Raw genomic sequence first — 19,636 nt, forward strand, 5'->3', positions numbered from 1 at the left:
TTGCATGGATCTGGTGATTGATCACCTCTCTGCAAGAATTCTGTCCCCAGCCACAGGAGACGTGATGTTTCATTCGTTGACCCATAAGTTACTTCGTGCTATTGCACGAAGGCGCCTGTGACAGTAGCGTGAGCTGAGAGCCATTCCCCTGATCTGTCTGAGACTGGCATATTCAGCAGAGTCGCTGTAGTTCTTTGCTGATCCCATTTGTTTAACAGCATGGAATAAAAAGTGTCTTGGAGGGAAAGAGTGACTCACCAACCTATCCTCTTCTCTCCTTAACCATTACTGTGTGATGTCACAGAATGGTGAACTCTTTCATTTCTTAGCTCTCGGGAGATGAAGAGCCCCCTATCATCCTGTCAACATAAATGTGTTCTGGTACATATGTGCGTGTGAAACACAACCAAAGGAGTACTTACTCATAAAGCAACCGAATATACTTTCACAGTGAGTCTAAACATAGTATCCCTGAGATAGAAAAATCAATGGAACCAAATACTGGAAACCATTTAGACCAAGTCTAAAAATGGACTAAGGCATAGCAACACAAATAATACACATGCTGTGATATCTCACACCAATAGTGCCACAGGTTTAGAGCAATATAAACCCATTTAGAGGTTTATTTATTCATATGCACAGTTAAAGGTAACTTTAACTGTGCATAATGGGATTAGATAATGTGTCTAATGAACTAACAATAAACAATGTTTAGTTTTTTTAGCATTTATTTACTAAGCTAGGTTAATGCTCATTTATAAATATACTATTGTTCATAGTTCATATGAATTATTCACATTTGTTAATAATACCATTGTTCATTGTTAATATTGGTATATGCAATAGTATATGTATATGTGCGTGTGCGTGTGTGTGTGTGTGTGTGTGTGTGTGTGTGTGTGTGTGTGTGTGTGAGTGAGTGTGGACTGTATAGAGAGAGAGAGAGAGAGAGAGAGAGAGAGAGAGAGAGAGAGAGAGAGAGAGAGAGAGAGAGACTAATATACATAATAATATTAATAACATTAACCAAGATTAATACAACTATTAAGATTACAACTATTGTTCATTCTTTCATGCAATTAGGTAGGCTATAGCATTCAGTAATGTCAGTAAAACATTTTGCAAAGTGTTACCCAACAGTTTTTTGGTAAATGTTATAAGGTTCATAATTAAGAACTCTAAAAAACATTGACATTTTAAATATATATATATACACACACACCCATATATATACTCACTTGTCACCATCTTTTGTGCTTTTTTTATGGCAGACAGTTGATTCAAACACGGTGATTTGCCGATAAAAGAGCGTTTTTAAGCCATTAGCCTGGATGTATATTGCCTCAACATCATTTGAGAGTTGAGGAGAGGTGAAAGCACTTACACTTCATAAGGAGCTAGACAAGCAAGGGCACGCTGTAGAGCTATTCTGTTCCAGTTCATCTCAAGTAAAAAACCTTGAACCGCATTAGTATTCCTGATGTCAGCAGTGAATTCTCTTTTTTCAATCACTACATGTTCAAGGTTTTGTACAGTTTCATGGACCACCCCAGGGACCTCATCCCAGCTAATCATTGACATTTTTTACATTAAACGCATTGAAGATCAATGATTTTAAGCATGAAAGGCAGACACCACTGAATTCCCAAGCAAATATACTTGTTCTTCCCAAGACAGGAGATCTGTTGGTAACCCACCAACTCGATCAAAGATCAAGGGGCATTCATCAGCCATAACAAAACCTCTTTATCTCATGAAGACATTCAACATTCACTTCCAGCCCATTCCAGTTGTTTAAATCCAGCACTGTGGATAAAAATATCCAGTGATTTTTTCCTTCTTCTCACCTCACTGAGCAGGAGCTCAACGCGGCCCACTTTACCATAGACTCCCACAGAACATTTACACACCACACTTACTTAGTCGTGCAAAGCAAGGGGTTTAATCCCTCAGGGTGTGATGGAGTGAAGCGAGGTAACTGCGCTTGAAGGTTGGCAATAGTTAATTTCATGTTGCTGAGATTCGACAGAGTCTACTCAGTTAGAGAGAAGCACTTTTCTAGGCAATACATAAAAACGTTATCAAAAGCCACTCCAGCTATAATGAATTTGAGCTCTGCAGGGCTCAATCAATAGACACCCCAATAGGTGCTTTATGATACAGTTCATTGTGTGGTTGGTGCTCAAAAGCATTGCATAAAATCCACCATATAAAGAAAGCGCTCATGACATTTCACCAGCCAGCTCCTCTCTTCAGCAGGGAGTCATAGGTAGCACTAGCATCTGCTCCAAACATCAAAACAAACCATATAAAAAACAAAAATTGTACTCTCTCAAACAAAATGGAACATTACAGATCCATATTCTGCCATTTAGATCCAATACCTCTGTTTACCTCCATTAGAAGGCTCTGTGGAGGATCCAAGTAGTAGATGAGTCTAATAAAAGCTTCCAGCCTCAGTGGACTTGCACCACCATTCTAGATAAGGCTGCTGATGCTCTGTTCTTGGGGTCAAAAAGTGGGTCCAGAAAAGTACCTACAAAAAGTTCAGAATGTAACAAATTGGGGGAAAAGCCAAGTCAGTTTGTGCTTTAGTCTGTGCTAAGAAGTAATGTGAGTGTGAGTAATGTTAATTTTTTTACTGTTCCATATGAAAAAATAAATATATAAATACACAATCCAGGATGGCTGTATTATATAACATTAAGGTCGATTTTGTCAACTCAAACAGAGGCTCGTCAAGCCAATGGGAGATCGAACAGGTCAATGAAAATGCTGCTCTCTGCTGTATGTCGTAAGACACTGCAGCTGTTTTTTTTTTTTTTTTTTAGAAATAAGTTCATGGCACATTCAGAATGATCTTTATTTAATAACACTAGGGGAGCTGTAAACTTGAATGTGCCTAAATAAACCAAAAGGCATTCCCTGCATCGCTTTTAATGCATCCAAGGAAATCTTAAAATCAGTGTTTCTAAAGATACATGAACATAAACCAAAAAAAAAAAAAAAAAAACATTAGTACCTAATTTTTAGTCCATTTGTCTAAAGAAAAACTGTTTGTGTGTATTTGTTTTTGGAAAAAGCTGAAGGTGCAGTGTCACTCAGCATGACCTTGAACTGGTGCCTCACTCTTGAGAACTCAGGAAGGTATTGACTCACTGAGACGTAGGTTTCAAATACTGTCGTGTGGCAGTGAAGTGATGACAGATACTGTTGTCAAGAAGATATTAAGATATAGATATAGGTATAGTGATCATCAGCAGACAATGACCAGACTTGCTAAGGTCATATAAATTAAGGGTTTAGTTTCAGTTGATACTATAGAGGAAACTCTGTAGTGCTTTTTTTTTTTTGAGTGACCAAAGAATGAAAAAAATCGACCAGGTAGATTAAAACACAGTTTTTTTTTTTTCTAAAAGACTGATATAAATTCATCAATTCATATAATATTATATAAATTGATTTATTGCTATCAAATCTAATATGACTTGATTGTTTTAATTACATATCTTAAAAGCTGTTAATTTATTTTTGAAAAGCTAATTTTATTAGCGATAAACCTTTAAATATTATATTATATTATATATATATATATATATATATATATATATATATATATATATATATATATATATATATATATATATATATATATATACACACACATACATACACACACACAAACCTTGAAATATTATTTTGCTATTTATTTTGTCTGAGAATATTAACATATATATATATATATATATATATATATATATATATATATATATACAGTATATTTCTTAATATTAAACAATTTATTGCATATAATTCAGTTTATAGAAATTAACTATTACATGCAGAATGTTGATATATTAACTTTAGCCTTATTTAAAAAATTAATAAATGAATAAAATTAATAAATAAATAAATAAATTCCCAAAGTTACCTTTGTTGGCAATGGCATGTGACTATGTGCTTCCCGGTACGTCACTCACTGTCGCATTATGAGTATTTATGTACTGTATAGGTTCATGTAGACAGTCAAGTCCCGCTGCTGATGCGTTGTTCTGCCTTCTGTTCTGCCAGCTGCACTTCACTCTTAGATGCTGCTGCTCCTGAAACACGAATGAAGCCATGCAAAAAGTGCTTTATACTTTTTTTGAGCGCAGGAGAAGCAGATGATAAAACCAAACTAAACCAAGTCATCTGTGTCCGTCCCATCCAAAGTTGGATTAGTTTTGAATTGGGTGAGAGATCAGGCGTGAAAGTGTCCTCTCAGAAGCAGCATGAGCTCTCCACCTCACAGTACAGCGACAGAGGCTTCGTGGACTATTGGACCTTCAGAACTGGAGATGAGTGAAGTTGTGCACATGCGAAATGACAGTGTGCGGTTCGGCAGGAGTTCCCCGGCGTCCGCGGAGCCGGCAGTGATCACTCAACGCCAGGCATCTCACCTCCATCCTCGCATGTCCGTGTACAGCGCCACCCGTCCCACACTCTCCAGATCCTTCTTACAAGGACGTGCATATAATTTCTTGGAGAGACCTTCGGGTTGGAAATGCTTTGTGTATCATTTTACAGTGTGAGTATCTAACTCTGATTGCTTTAGAGAATAAGAAATAGTTTACAACATTGATATATTTTCCTATTCAGAAATGTAGTTTCAAAATTCGTTTACTGATGAAAAAGGCACTGCTTTTATTAAATGTTTGATGAGAGTACAGTGTTGTGCGAGATTATTGTTCAAGGTCATTTTTTATTTTGCATGAAATAATCTTCCCTTCAGTGCAGCGCTTCAGCATACAGAAACTAAATTGTCTTCCAAAACAAGAAATAGTTAATTTATTACAAGTTATGTAATTTTATATTGAGTTCAACATAGAACTCTCGAATGTATTTCTTCTTCTTCTTTTTCTGTTAAGGCTTTACATGTTGTATTAACTGATACCTTGGAAAAATAAAAAAAGTTGTAAATAATATATACAAATTGCAACAGTTGACAGCTTGTTGATGTTTGAATTGATCAACTAATTAATAAATGTATTTATGGAACTTAAAAAGTTACAAGAGTTAAGAGTTAAAATCTGCCATTATTCTAACAATTTGTTAAGGTATTAAGGTATGTGAAGTTATCAAGAGGTCTATGTAAGTAGTTCTTCTATACATGGTTTTACATTTTGTTCAATTTTTTTTTCAACTTCCTTGAGTAATGTGCATATAAAAGGGAGTACAGAAAGCAAAGCCTTGTTTTCATGAGCTAATAACATCCCTTCAGTACTCATTACATGAATACGAGATGATAAACTGCAAGTCCCTGTACCTGTATAACAGCAAAGTATTATGTTGGCAACACAAGATTATAGCTTCATATGCATGAATTGACACAAAGGTGTAGTTTAAATTCAGTGTCATTTGCTTTGGATAAGAAGACAAAAGATGGCAAGTGGTCAAATAATGCAGCCATATTAATTAATCATGCTGCGAAGAGGGCCAATTATTTCAAAGTAAATTATTTTATTTTTCTCAAAACATGCATCAATCAACTAACCTATAATGCTTGTTGGTTTGACTTTAAAAAGTCAGGAAATGCAGTAAGAATTGTGGTGCAGGGCCTTGTGCACATGAAAAAGCATTAAAAAAGCTGTCATGTCCTTATCCCAGTCTTTTTGCTAAGCCTTGCATTTCTATATTCCTAAAACAAATTTCATATTGTAATATAAAAGCTGCTTTGGGATCATTTTGGAATATTAAGTATGCAATTTGGAATATTAAGTATGCAAAAAAAAAAAAACATTTTTGGCTGTCTAGTATTACTTGATCTTTAAGATCTTTTTACAGTGTAATGAGTAACCTGAAAGGATGCTTTGCAGTAGAATGTAGTCATTTTGTAATTCTCAGTATGACTGGACTCATTGAACTGTTCATGGTCTATATCTCTAGCAGGAGAGGAGGTGATAGTGGGCAGCTAAACTTGGCTGCAGAGGTGACTCTGTTCGGCAGGGGCCCTGTGGGCTTGGTAACCCTTTGACTCAGTGGTGTTGGGCAGAGCTGCCAGGAGAACATGGGAATCTGACTGTGAGGGTGTAGCATCGCCGTACAGAAACTGTTAACAGCTTCACTAGTCATAGATCGTTTGACTGAATCATGGTTAAATGCATTGGTAAGAATGATGAGCATGAGGCAGAGGGTTGGAGGTTAGTCTGTAATTAACTGGTGGCTTGTGATGTAGCACATGCGATTTATTGTGATTTATAGTATACTTATATTGTGATGGTCCCTACAGAGGACATTGAGGTTAATTGCATCGCTTAAGGGCACAGCTGGGCTCTCTGGGCTCATCAGTGCATAATTCATACCCACCTGTTGCCTTACTAGCCCAGGGCCTTGAGCAGTAGTCGACCACACTGTTAGCTGGAACAGAAAAGTGAAGAGTATCGCCTGAATACGGAAGCGTTCTTCTGTTGTGTAAGTGTAGGAGGCAGTGTATGTTCTATCTATCTATCTATCTATCTATCTATCTATCTATCTATCTATCTATCTATCTATCTATCTATCTATCTATCTATCTATCTATCTATCTATCTATCTATCTATCTATCTATCTATCTATCTATGTGTCTGTCTGTGTCATTATTTTTCTGCCTGTCTGTCATTATGTATAACTGTTTGCCTGTCTGTTTTTCTGTTTGTGTTACTATTTGTCTGTCTGTTGCTCTAACTATCTATTATCTATTTTCTATCCTGTTTTTAAGTATCGCTGCAGAATGGTCTGTTTTTACAGGCAAGGTGCATTCGAGGCTCACAAGTAAATGCCCACTGCTGTGATTGGCTTACAGTTATGCTTATTAAAATGATGTAACAGATGGACGCTGCTGTGGCGTTCTCTGAAAATAACATGGGTCATTTGGGTTAAAAACATATAACTACTCAGTATATATAAAATATTTTGGAGCAGATAATGCAATAGTGGTAAAAGCACATTTGCTCTCCCTTGTGAAGAATGAAGTGACGTGTGGCCAAGTATGGTGACCCATACTCAGAGTTTGTGCTCTGCATTAACCCATCCAAATGCACTTACGTGTTGTGACATACTGTTGAATACACACTAGTCAGACTCAGCACTGTGCGAGCGGCACAACACAACTAGACAACAGAACCCATTTTAATCAGCGATTCTGTCTACACTGGATGTGGCATGGATTGACACAACAAATCCCAGACAGTAAACTGGCTATTTCTGACATACAAGCGTTCGCACCACTTCTGACCTGAAAGAGAAACTGATTCATGAAATGAAAGAGGCGGGGCTAAAGAGGCAGTGCTGTAGAAGCAGGCATTGATCTTCTCCTGAAGAGGCAGTGCTTAGCAACACTACTACAACATAAAGTGGCACATTATAAAGCTTGGTTTCAATAAAATATTTTTAAACTACTGAGAAAGGTTTGAGATCTGAAACTTACAGGAAGGTTTTTTTTTGTTTAATTTTTTTTTTTATATTGATCTGTTATACGTCAAAGATCAAGGGAAATTTGATTTCTCAGTTCATGACTTTAAATCAATTTGTAACTTTCAAACAAGGCTTTATTAAGACAAATTTTTTAATTTGTATTGACAAATTTGACTTTTCTGGTTAAAAATGGTTTCATGGATTTCTTCATTCAAGAACTGAATTTAAATTAAACTGGAATTGAATTGGTATTTAAAAGGCATTCTGAATTTGATAGATTTGATAAATACTAGTTTGCAAACCCCTACTACAGCTATTGTATTGTCTCCACCTGTCGTTAACAACAGTGGATGCACCCATTTTAGGTCCTTATTTTAGCATTTGAATCAGTGGTGACTGATTTTGATCAGTGTTTAGCAATGTTTCCACACACATATATTGATTCTGTCTGTTGCATTGTTTCTGCCTCAGCCTTTCTTTTTCAGTTAGTTAAATACTATACATTTCAGTGGTTTCTGCAGGTATGAATAGTTTAAATAACCTGATGCATATTTGATTCTGTTTAGCTCCACTCATCAAAATACTATTTCTCATTGCTCTGATTATTTTCTGTTGTTTTTCCCTATTATTGATGTAAGCAACACAATTGTTTGCTGTGTTTATTATGCTTAACTAACCGCCATGGATTGGTAGATCAATTATTCTCTGCATTGCATGGTAGCCTCTGGCATGTTTATTGACATTTAACTTCTCTCACAGACTGCTTGCAAGGTTATGTTTATATGTTTACTTACATTTCTGGCCACTCCCTCTGCATTTGTGATGACAGGCAACAGCTGGGCACTGTTTGACTGTGGCAGCTGGGTTTCATACCTCTTGGTGTTTCAATTTTTATTGTTAATGCAATCAGGCTGATGAATTATTGAGCTGATAGAGCTGTTGTAATGGGTTAAGCATCACTGCCAAAAACAAACACTGAGAGAAATAGCATTTACAAATTAGACCAACCAGTAGTGTACTTGATGTTGTGCTATTGCTGCTTGTTAACAGCATGCAGTTCAGATTACTTTAATAAACATTTTTTAATTACAAGATCAAATTTCCTCTTAATTGAATCAGCAAATGGCTTTCATATCTTTATGTAACAAAAAGCTGTTTTGTGCTCTCCTTCATATGCTGTTGGACAATTTGATTGCTTTGGTAAAACAAATTAGCAAACATATTTAAAGCACCTGAGGAATTATGTTGTTTATATAATTTGTTCTTTCAGATTAATTTCATAGTTGTGTGTGAACAAGCTCTCTTTTCTCTCCAAAAGAAGAACTTTTTTCTTTTGTCTCAGGAGTTACAGCAAAGCCTTTGCTGGTTTTGACCGAGAGTTCAAGATGACCTTGCTGTGATGTGTTTTAACTTACAGTGCTGTTTCAGGGCTTAGAAGTCAATCTGCACCATACAAATATATTTTTGTTTCTCTCTCTCTCTCTCTCTCTCAAAAAAAATCGGAATTCTTAGAATAGGCTAATATCCTCTGAACATTCTGAAATATTTTGTTGTTGTTGTTAAAATGACATGTCTTCCTTTCCGCAGATTCCTCATTGTGCTTTCTTGCCTGATCCTCAGTGTGCTGTCCACCATTGATGAGTATCAAACACTGGCTAATAAAACACTATTCTGGGTGGTGAGTCTTACTGTTTTAGACTTACAGTATGTTAAGTATTTTTAATTGAATCTAAATCATTCTGCTTCTTAATAATATCTATAATACCCAGTGGACTTGGATGATTGCATCTTTTTTGTCTGTTTCTCAACCTGTAAACAGGCAGCATAAGTAGCAAACATTCATAATGCATAGGGTTCATTGACTACACTGGATGTGTGGCATGAGGCTCTGGAACTCTGACCCAACAGCAAGCTTGTGTTTTTAAAGATGGCATTGGAAATGTTCACATTTGCATGCAACTCATCGTTTAACATGTTCTCCATAGTGTTCACTTCCCTTGGTTTTGTCCAGCAGAGGGCAGCAGTTTATCTCTTTTCATGTTTTTATTTGGTGGCTTTACATTTTTTGGTAATGCCCTTTTTTGAAACTAGAACAATCTTTGCCCCCATCAAATGTAGGAAAAAGAAACACTCATGTAATTAATCAAACATTAATCAACATTAAAGGGAAAGTCCATCCAAAAAATCTGTTCCCTATAATCCAGGTCTACTATGTTGTGAGGAAGAGTTGTTATTCACTGATAATCTTTCTCTCTGCCATTTAAAACTGGCCTGTCAACACCATTAGAAGAAGAAGCAGATTTAAATGTGCAAAAGTGAATATCATTTAAGAACTTGGTCCTTCCTCTTTTTCCTTTCATTTTGAGAACCACTGTCTTGATGAATTTGAGGACTGTAACTCTCTCAAATATTGTGTAACTGACACCACAAAGTAAGTCTATATCAGAGTAGCAGCTCAGTTCACAGAAGATTAAGGTGTTCTGTTGTCTAGAATGGCAGCTTGAGCTGGCACTCTTAAATCATTCTGTTTACTTTGTTCAATAATCTATGGCAGTGTTTCTGTTAAGCATTAATTGCTTCAGGCCTTGTTAGCGCTTCTGAGACTTTGTATTTATCAATATTCAGATCACAGTCTGTCAAGTAATTAATGTGCTCATCGAAGCATTTCCTCCTGACAGAGGCTGTTAAACATGAACATAATCAATACCATCTACAAAAACAATAGCTAGCTTTTGTGTCAAAGGTCCAGAGCCTCAATGCCATATGTCTAGATTAGTTAATATTCCCCGGCATGCAATATGCCTGTTTGCAAGCTTAGGCTGCCTGTTTACAGGTCGAGGAACAGAGACAAAAGAGAATCAATTGTCTAAGGCCAGCGGAAAAATGGGAAGATTATAACGTGGTGACTGCACGTCAGAGGTCAACCCGACCACCGGCTAATGGGATTAAATCTATGCATTGTGTTCATTAGCCTATGCCTAGCATCACAAGTTAATTCCACCATCTAGGGCTTGATGGAGAAAAGGCCCTCTTGGATTAGCAATCTGGCTACAACAGCTTTTCTTAACCAAGCTCACAACAGGTGTTGTCTATTGCTTGTTAAGGGTAACCATCAAAAATCGAACCGCATACTTTTAGCATGGGTTGATGCTAGACTAATTTAAGGGAGAAGGGTGTTCTCACAGGAAGTAGAACCATTGTTTTAAGGGCTGAAGTGTTCCCTTAGACCCAACCGCCATGTCATCCCTACCCCCAATTTCCTACTCTATTTTAATGAGACACGGCCCTCTACATTGCGTCTCACAGCTGTTGGGGCAAACAAAAGCAGACTTGCCCTCTTTTCATGACGTTCAAAATGCACGCTAAGCCACAATCAAAAGTTTTTAAAACACTTTAATGTTTATGGGTCACAGATATATAAGAGTGTCCATGATAAACAAGAGAAATAATCCAAGTACTCTTTGTATTCATATTATGAAGCATGTTAGAGTACACATTTTAGTACATATATATATATACTATTATGTACTATTATTTAATATTAATATTTATTCTGGGCCATAAACTGTCCTGATATCATGAATAAAAAGTACTTATTGTTTAAATATATATTTTAAAGTATATGTTTTCAAATTAAAATTGTATTTTTAAGAACACACAGCATAAAAAGGTCAAAGTATCTGATATTTATTTTACCCACTGTCACGAGGGTCTGCATGTGTCCTCTCTATGATATAATTTCCTATTTTATGGGGTTTTTCAGGATTATGTCCCACAATGAAAATCTAAATTCAGAAATTAATTCAGAAAAAAATTTGAAAAACAAAAGTCACTATATATATATATATATATAATTTTTTACTTAATAGATATAACATTTAATGTTCTGCTACTGGTTTAGCATATGTAGGATATCATAGTTAAGATCCCAGATTCTCTTTTTTTATTGTGAGTAAGTGATTATGTAAATTAACTTAAACTTGTCAGGCAAATCTTACTAAGTGCAGATTAATCATTAACTTAAAATCAATTGTTTAAGTCTTTTTCCAGTGTCCGCCACTAATAGTCTTGATAGGCCCTGTTAATCCAGATTAGGATGGTATTGTTTCACCATGAGCAGAGAGAGCTACTGCACATTAGCACTACTTATAGCCACACACATGCCGCTGACACTTATTAACTGAGCCTATTCTGTGAGAAAAAAAGACTATTGTGTGTGTCACACTTCTGGAGTGAAGCCTCAGTGGTTGATCATTCCCTGATCAACAGCTGAAGGCGGAAGAAGTCACACAGGACGTCACGCCACACACGGGTGCTGGAAGTCACACAGGACACTATACTGTGCTGACACCACGCGCCTTGAGAGATCCCACACCCAAGGATTGTGATCTCACATGCTTCCCCCTGGCCCATATGAAGCGTCATAGCTGTCGCCAAACGTCCTCCATATGCTAAGTGTGATAACACATCATCAAGCTCTGTCTTGAGGTGTTGCAAGGACAGTAGTCCTGCCACGAGGTGCTGCTAACCCCTTTCCAGGCAATTATCAGCTACAGAAAGAACACTCCCTTAATTGGACAAAACACAGATGTCTCTCTCTTTGTCAGTGAGAGCCCACCATGAATGAGGCCCCTCATGAATGGCTAATAAAACTGTAAATGAACAAAAGCCTATATCATGATGAAATGTTTCCTATCTGAAACCACCATGAATGCGCAATGACCATTTATTGCTGTATTCGAGCAGTCTTGCAGTAATGTTTTAACCCTTGGTCAAAAGAGCTTTTAGGCTTTTTGTGATTCGTACAGCGAATAGAAACTAAACATTATCCAGTGCATTTTATCTTTCCAGACGATGTCCCGCAGCGATTAGGGATGAGGTGAGATTATTCACCTGAAGTGATGTTCCCTGTTATGAAGTGAAAGGCTAACCCCTGGAGTTTTTAAATGTTTGTCTCTAATGCTGGTGATGTTTGGGGTGTTGGGACAAATCACCTTCATCCAGTTTGCTCTGAAACGACACTATCCAGTCAGTCCCCCCTCCCCCAACACAGGAGCTAATGCTTTTCTATTGTGTGTGACAGGACTGAAGAACCTTAGGGAGATACAGATAAATCTGTGTAACTTCTCAAACAGCGTTTTAATGTGTGACCTTCCAGTCAGATGAGTTAAAGAGTTAAATATTTCACCCTCAAAAATAAAATTCTGTTATCATTTACTCATCATTCAAAACCTGCATAACCTTGAGTTCTTTTGAGGAACATAAAAGAAGATAGTCTGAGAAAAGGTCTTTTTTTGTCTCCCGTTCTTCAGAATAACATCTTTTGTTTTCCCTCGATGAAATAAAGTCATACATGTTTTTAATGGTATGAGGATGAGTAAATGATGACAGAATTTTCTTTTTTTTGTTGAACTATCCACGTAAGAGCTCATTAATTCCTCACTAATTCCCTAAAGGTTTGCACAGTGTCACATCAGTAACAGATTTGCTTTGTGTCTTTCTTTTCAAGTGTGTGAAGTGTTAGTTAATGCTACGTCTATTATTTATTATCGGATTAATTTGCTTGCTTTGGCTAGAGCATAAAAAGCTAGAGCAGCAGAAGTCACTCAATGCCAAGTCACAAGCTCATAGTAAGTCAATTTTTAATATTTGATGTAATCTTATAAGATACAGGACAAGGGTCAGCTGACCCTTGCTGTTATTACAGTGAACCCTTTCTCTGCTCATTTTGGTGACTGCATTCCAGCTGCGTTCTGGATGGGATATCTTATCGCCATGGTAACTGAGAGAGGCCCTTGCATCTGGGGTCTTGTTTCCTCTCCCCCTTCACCCCCCCACAAAACTGATCCCATGGCCTCCGTCGCCCACTGGCCGTCCACCCAGACCTTTCGTATGCCAGCTGGTCAGTGTGATCACAAGCCTAGATTTAATTAGATAGCAAGTAGAGGAACCAGCAGCATCGAGTGAACAAAGTGGGAACTGCTAATCTGACATAATTAGAGGGCTGAAATATTTTGAATATTTTATGTTATTTTAAAACATAAAAAAACCTTTAAAACACTAACAAAAGTACATTTTATTAAGCATTTTTAAGGTTTCAATTTCTTATTTGATAGGATAAATCAAAAATATCAATTCTATTTGACTTGATAAACAGTGAGTTGGCCTACTTTCAGTCCAGTCTCTCTCCTCTGCTGTGACCTCAGCTGCTTCAACTCACTTTTCTGCTACTGTGCACTGTTTCACACTTCATGTTCTGTCTGTTCCCACAGGCTAGGGCCGTGCCTGCAATTTCATTTCATTTTTGGAGGAGCTTTAGACAGGCTAGGCAAGCGAACTCTCGGCTTTGTGCCAGCAGCCGTCCCTAGGCAGTTGACCAAGCTCCTTCTTAGCCTCTTCTCAGACCCGGATCCAGCTCTCCAGACTGCTTATGTGACAGAGGGCTTCACGGCCAGCCACATAACTCATACATGTCTGGTTCCTCGCAGCTCTCAAAGGGCCTGCGCTCAGCAGACTCTCAGCCTTCCTTTGTTTTCTCTTCTTTAAGAAGGAGACGAGGGCAACGGCTGTTGTTGGCCATGACCATGAACCAACCGTCTTGTGTGTTCACACAGCCCTGTGCCAGTGTTAATACGCATCTGTTACACGCATCCCATGTATATTAATATTATATGCTTTATGAATTGCAAACTACATTCCAAATGATGCATGACCAAATTATTACTCAGCTATCATCTTTTATCCCATACAAACAACAAATACAATTAATTCAATGGATTCTTTGTCCATAGAGCTGTCATTATATATCTCGGTCATGGGATTGCAGCATTGAGTTGCAATAGGTGCACAGCACACAGTGGAGGATGTTGTTCTAGACATGCCTCATAAATATTTTAAAAAGGCATTATTATTCCTCATGAGGAATATCAAGATCGCCAAAGAGCACTACAATGACAGCCATTCACATTTTCCACATAATAAAGCAGAATTGTTAAGTAGACGTCTCATCGCTCAAATAAATTACCTCCCTATACTTTCAGAGTTATATTATAGCACAGCATTGTACATTATGCCTCTGTCAACTCAATTAGCTCTTTATACTTACATTATGTTCTAGTAAATCTTACATTATGTCTCAGCCATAATCATTTCTCATTGTCATGAGCACATAATATCACTAATATATGTGCTCTTTTGTGAAAGCATAGTGTGTCGGTCTCTTTCATTCTGCAGGAATTAGTGCTGGTACTTTTCTTTGGTCTGGAGTATGCAGTACGTCTGTGGTCAGCTGGATGCCGGAGTAAATATGTGGGAATTCTGGGCAGGCTTCGCTTTGCCCGAAAGCCCATTTCTGTGATCGGTGAGTGTGTAAATTAATTTTCAAATTTTCTTTGTGTATTTTCTGGTAGTTGTTATTGGCATGCCTACATGTTTTTCTTGTTCTAGACCTGATTGTGGTGGTGGCCTCTATTGTTGTATTGGCATTTGGCTCTAAAGGTCAGGTCTTTGCCACCTCTACTGTCAGGTAAGGTTAAAATTGTCTTGACTTAGCTAATTGACTTGTAATGTAATGTAATGTAGTGTACTGTAATGTAATTCTTTTGCAATCGAAGCCATGACATGATGATTTGTTACAGAGGAGTCCGCTTTCTTCAAATCCTGCGAATGCTGCATGTGGATCGACAGGGAGGAACCTGGAGGCTGCTTGGATCAGTAGTCTTCGTACATCGCCAGGTATATATGTATATATATATATGTATATATATATATTTTTTTAATTTTGGGTTTGGAATGATGCTAAAGGTTTTTGAACTTCTATGGAGGTACTCAGTAAGCTGAAGCATTAGGCTAAATCTTTTTTTTTTTCTGCATTCACATTGGTCCAACAGCACTCAAAAAAAATCTGTTGTTAATGACTTTTCAATTAAGAAAAAAATATAGGGACATGTAGGACAGTCAGAAGAAATAAGTTTATATGTTTACGGTTATCCCCTCTCAGAAGTGTTTTTATCATTTTTTTATATTTAATATTTGACTTTTAAAAATAATAATGTAAAAACTATTCTATTGACAATGTTAATTCTCGTGGAAATGTGGAATCACACACTGTAAAAAGGATCCTTTACCCTGAACAGCAGTCTATTAACATGCCAGTGTTTTAGCAGTTTTGGCACTCTTAAAATTGAAAGTTCTTATTAGAACCAACAAGAGACTCTTGTTTTCCAATTAAACATGATCTTCATTTGAACGGTCCTAATATTGATTCACAAAATCCTGTTCACTCTATGCATGTTATCAGTAGCTGCTTGAAAATATATTTGTACAGAGTTCGTCTCCTGCAGATGTAACGGTGTACCATTGAAGGTAACCTGTGGCTTGTTGTTAATTAATATTTTCATAAATTCATTATCAGTGTTTCCTGTACAACAAGTGAGCAGCGAGACTTTTAAGTGATTCCAAAAGGATTCATATTTTACCACAAAAAGTTTGCAGTCTGAATTATATGAATGTGACAGGTTACAGATGGTGTCCCACTATATATTGGCAATGAACATCTTTCTAATGAGATGTCTTTGCGAGATCTGCCTAAAAAAAAGAACATTGGCTACTATCCAACAAGTGTATTCTAATTCATGGACAAATGGCTCTTATGAGACATTTTAGTGAATTAGATTAGTGTGTTTTTAGTAAATAAAAAGATACTAGTGGAAACTATTACTACATAGTTCAGAACGAATCATGAAATACAACCTTATATAATGTACAGCATTAGCAAAGACAGCAATTTATCATAAAATGAGAATGTGAATCAGAATCAAATTGAATCTGGAAATCTCTACCCAACGCTAAAGCTGCAAAATATCATTTAAAATTTAAGGCTGTAAAATTATAAGTGTTTCCTCTTTCTAGGAACTGATCACAACTCTTTATATCGGATTCCTTGGACTTATCTTCTCTTCCTACTTCGTGTATCTGGCAGAGAAGGATGCCGTGGATGATAGTGGTTTCACAGAGTTCAGCAGCTATGCTGATGCTCTGTGGTGGGGTGTGGTAGGTCGACACAATGGCTGTTATGTGGATAATTGAAGGATAATACACCAACAAACTTGATCATGTTGAGTAATGGGTGTTGCATGTCAGTGTCTTTTCTGTACATATGCTCAGGTGACAGTAACCACTATTGGCTATGGAGACAAAGTCCCTCAGACTTGGATCGGGAAGACCATTGCATCCTGTTTCTCTGTCTTTGCCATCTCGTTTTTTGCCCTCCCTGCTGTAAGTTACAGAGATTTAATAGCCTGAACACTTGTTCCCCGCACAGCAGGCCAGTGTATGAGAAGAATGATCGTATTTCCCCACAGGGAATCCTAGGCTCCGGTTTTGCTCTGAAGGTGCAGCAGAAACAGAGACAAAAACATTTCAACAGGCAAATTCCTGCAGCTGCATGTCTGATACAGGTGTCTCTTCCTGTTGCCTATAGATGTAGTTTTCCTTATTATTTGTCAGTCATGAGGATGGTCAGACTTTCCAGAGTCAATCTGTTTCTTCTATTCTCTTGCTGAAGGCATCCTGGAGGTGTTTTGCCTTAGAGAACCGTGATTCTGCCACCTACAAGTTATTTGTGAAAAGGAACATCAGCAGCTCAGTGTCCAGCCCTAAATTGAAGGTAGGCTACCTACCTACTTAAACATGCTAGCACAGATAGACCAGACATGATACAAAAATTAGTAAGCACAAACATTGTCACTTATGTGAAAAGAGAAGTACTTACTCAGAATGTTTTAATGCTTATTTTTCTAATGAGTGTTATTTTAGTATTATTTATGTAGCGTTATAGTATTTATTATTTTACATTTTCAGTTTTCATTTTACATTTAATTGAAGTTTTAGTATGTTTCAAAAACAATTTTAAATGGCTTCAGTTTTTTAATTGTTTTAATGGTTATATTTAGTTAAGTGTATGTGTGTGCTTATATATTTGGTTTCAAACTGTAGTACCAGCAAAGAATTAGTATTACCTTTAAGGTTTCTCAAGGGCTTAGATAAAAATAAAAATAAACACTTGTGGATTTTTTTCTTTGGGCAGGTGAAGATGAGGAAGAAAATGAAGATTAATGACAAGGATGATGGACTGAGTTTTGCTACCGTACCTTCCATAACCTATGACTCCTTAGATGACGGGAAGGACGGCGGACCAGATACAGTGTGCAGTATTCAACAGTCAGGTATTACCAACAATAAACTAGGATACTCTTGACCTTTTCATCCTCTCTTCTGGTTTTCACCTTTCATGCTCTTGAAGCATCTCTCCTCTGATATCCTTCATTTCCCCTCTGCATTCTCACAGAAGGGGCAAGCACACACAGAAGATGTGGTGAGCTCCAGTTAGTGTCTATTGCTACATGTGTCTGTACTCACTTGCTAACTACCATTCCATATGCCTGTCTGTTTTGATTGCTTTTTTCAGAAAAAAAGTTATAATAGTGTCTCTTTAATTGAACCACATGCCCTTTGTCTGTGAATCTTCGGTAACACTTTAGAATAGGTAACACCTATTAGTTGCTTATTAGCATGCATATTACTATAATATTAGCCATGTATTAGTGCTAATTAAGAACATATTAATGCCTTATTCTACTTGACCTTATTCTACATCCCTAATACCTAAACCTAACAACTACCTTACTAACTATTAATAAGCAGCAAATTAAGGTACACATCATTTGATTTGATACTATTAACTACGTAGTTAATAGTTAACAAGTGTTACCTATTCTAAAGTGTTATTGAAACTTCTTATCCATCACAGTATAATTACTTGGCATGAAATGCACATCATTTGATTTGATACATGCCATTTGAAAGCATTGTGATGATCTCTCTCCCCACAGAGCGGGTGCCATCCTGGAACTCTCTATCCTCTTTCCAGTTCTCTACATCTCCCGGTGGGTAACAAAACCTTTTTAGCTTTTTTTAAATTGGAAAATCCAAAGCCGTTTCAGTCTGAAATGATGTGCTTGCTATTTGTGTATTTAGGGAAAAAGCCTGGGATTTTGGAAACGCAGTCTCGGCCCACACTCCGGAGGAGCAGCAGCATCGCAGATGATATGGAAATTGAGCTGGAGCGAGAGATTTCGCTTGTTCCAGTCACTCATGTGTCTCAGTGAGTAAGAACGTATCATTTTTAGAGTCATTTAAACGGAGTCTATATATCAACCACAGACAGCAGACAGTCAATTATTCCAGTTTCAGAAAGTTTTCCCTACTTATAATCTTTCAGAACTCTTCCGGATGACATGTCACGCAACATCTAGTGGATGGGCAATTAAAAAGTGTTAGCTTGATGGTGTCAGAGTTAGCACACCCCTGCGGTTCACACTCACAATATTGCCTCTGTAAATGCAAATGTGGTCTAATCATCCTGCTAATCTCTGCAGTCACTAGATCCTCAGCTCATATCTGTAAAAACACTTTTAACACATATGCGCTATCTCTGCTGGAACACATCTCAGCTTTCCGAGCCCACCCACCTCAACTGAAAACGTGGCTAGAAAAAGTATACAGTGTATGTTTCTGAGCCCCAAAGCATTCCCATGAAGAGTGGTTAAGTCCCAGGCTGTGTTTGGTCTGAGAGGAGGTCATTATCAGAATCTCTTTGCCCCATTAGCTGTTCAGCATGTGGAACAGTGCAGGGCCTGTGTATACTGCAAACCATTTACTTTTGCAAGCAATGGAGTGACCCTGTCTCTGAATAATCTAATGATCCAAGTCTCTGTTGGGGGTATACAATCCATTTGATTATCCAGAGTGCCCCTTTCCATTTGTGATGGGATCCACCACTCTACAGCGTATAACCTTAGGCTTCTATTAACCTCTAAAATATCTGAAAATACAAATGTGTTAAGGGTTTTTTTTTTTGTCCAGTGCAGACTTTTATTTATTTTGAGAAGCCACAAGAGGGCAGTGGAGGTGTTTTTGTAGACCAAACCCTTCTCCCGACACGTCAAAGCAAGAGTTTCTTTTGGTGAACACTGAAAGTCATGCTATTGTTGCTTTAAATGTTTATTATATTCATACAGAGTGATGTAGGTAGTCAAACTGAGAAAATGCATCTTTTGAGAGACAATCTGGAAGCTATTGTAGTGTAGCACTGGTTTTCTTCTCTTTGCACAGTTCTTGTGTATTTACACACTGACCTTG

At 37.3% G+C, this 19,636-nt stretch overlaps 1 protein-coding gene across 2 annotated transcripts in view; it reads left to right on the plus strand.

The window, feature by feature from the left end:
- The first annotated feature begins 4,090 nt into the window (after window positions 1-4,090).
- LOC132108085 (potassium voltage-gated channel subfamily KQT member 1-like) overlaps window positions 4,091-19,636 on the plus strand; it is a 34,944-nt gene continuing 19,398 nt past the window's right edge. For both annotated transcript variants that reach the window (XM_059514611.1, XM_059514621.1), the window contains exons 1-12: window positions 4,091-4,570; window positions 9,023-9,113; window positions 14,669-14,795; window positions 14,882-14,960; window positions 15,073-15,169; window positions 16,346-16,486; window positions 16,601-16,711; window positions 16,798-16,893; window positions 17,001-17,102; window positions 17,523-17,661; window positions 18,328-18,381; window positions 18,473-18,599. In XM_059514611.1, coding sequence (XP_059370594.1) covers window positions 4,275-4,570; window positions 9,023-9,113; window positions 14,669-14,795; window positions 14,882-14,960; window positions 15,073-15,169; window positions 16,346-16,486; window positions 16,601-16,711; window positions 16,798-16,893; window positions 17,001-17,102; window positions 17,523-17,661; window positions 18,328-18,381; window positions 18,473-18,599 — 1,460 coding nt within the window. In that variant the 5' untranslated portion in view covers window positions 4,091-4,274. The remainder of the gene's footprint in view (window positions 4,571-9,022; window positions 9,114-14,668; window positions 14,796-14,881; window positions 14,961-15,072; window positions 15,170-16,345; window positions 16,487-16,600; window positions 16,712-16,797; window positions 16,894-17,000; window positions 17,103-17,522; window positions 17,662-18,327; window positions 18,382-18,472; window positions 18,600-19,636) is intronic.

This window comes from Carassius carassius, chromosome 2, assembly GCF_963082965.1.
Source record: "Carassius carassius chromosome 2, fCarCar2.1, whole genome shotgun sequence".
In the NCBI taxonomy this organism is placed as follows: Eukaryota; Metazoa; Chordata; class Actinopteri; order Cypriniformes; family Cyprinidae; genus Carassius; species Carassius carassius.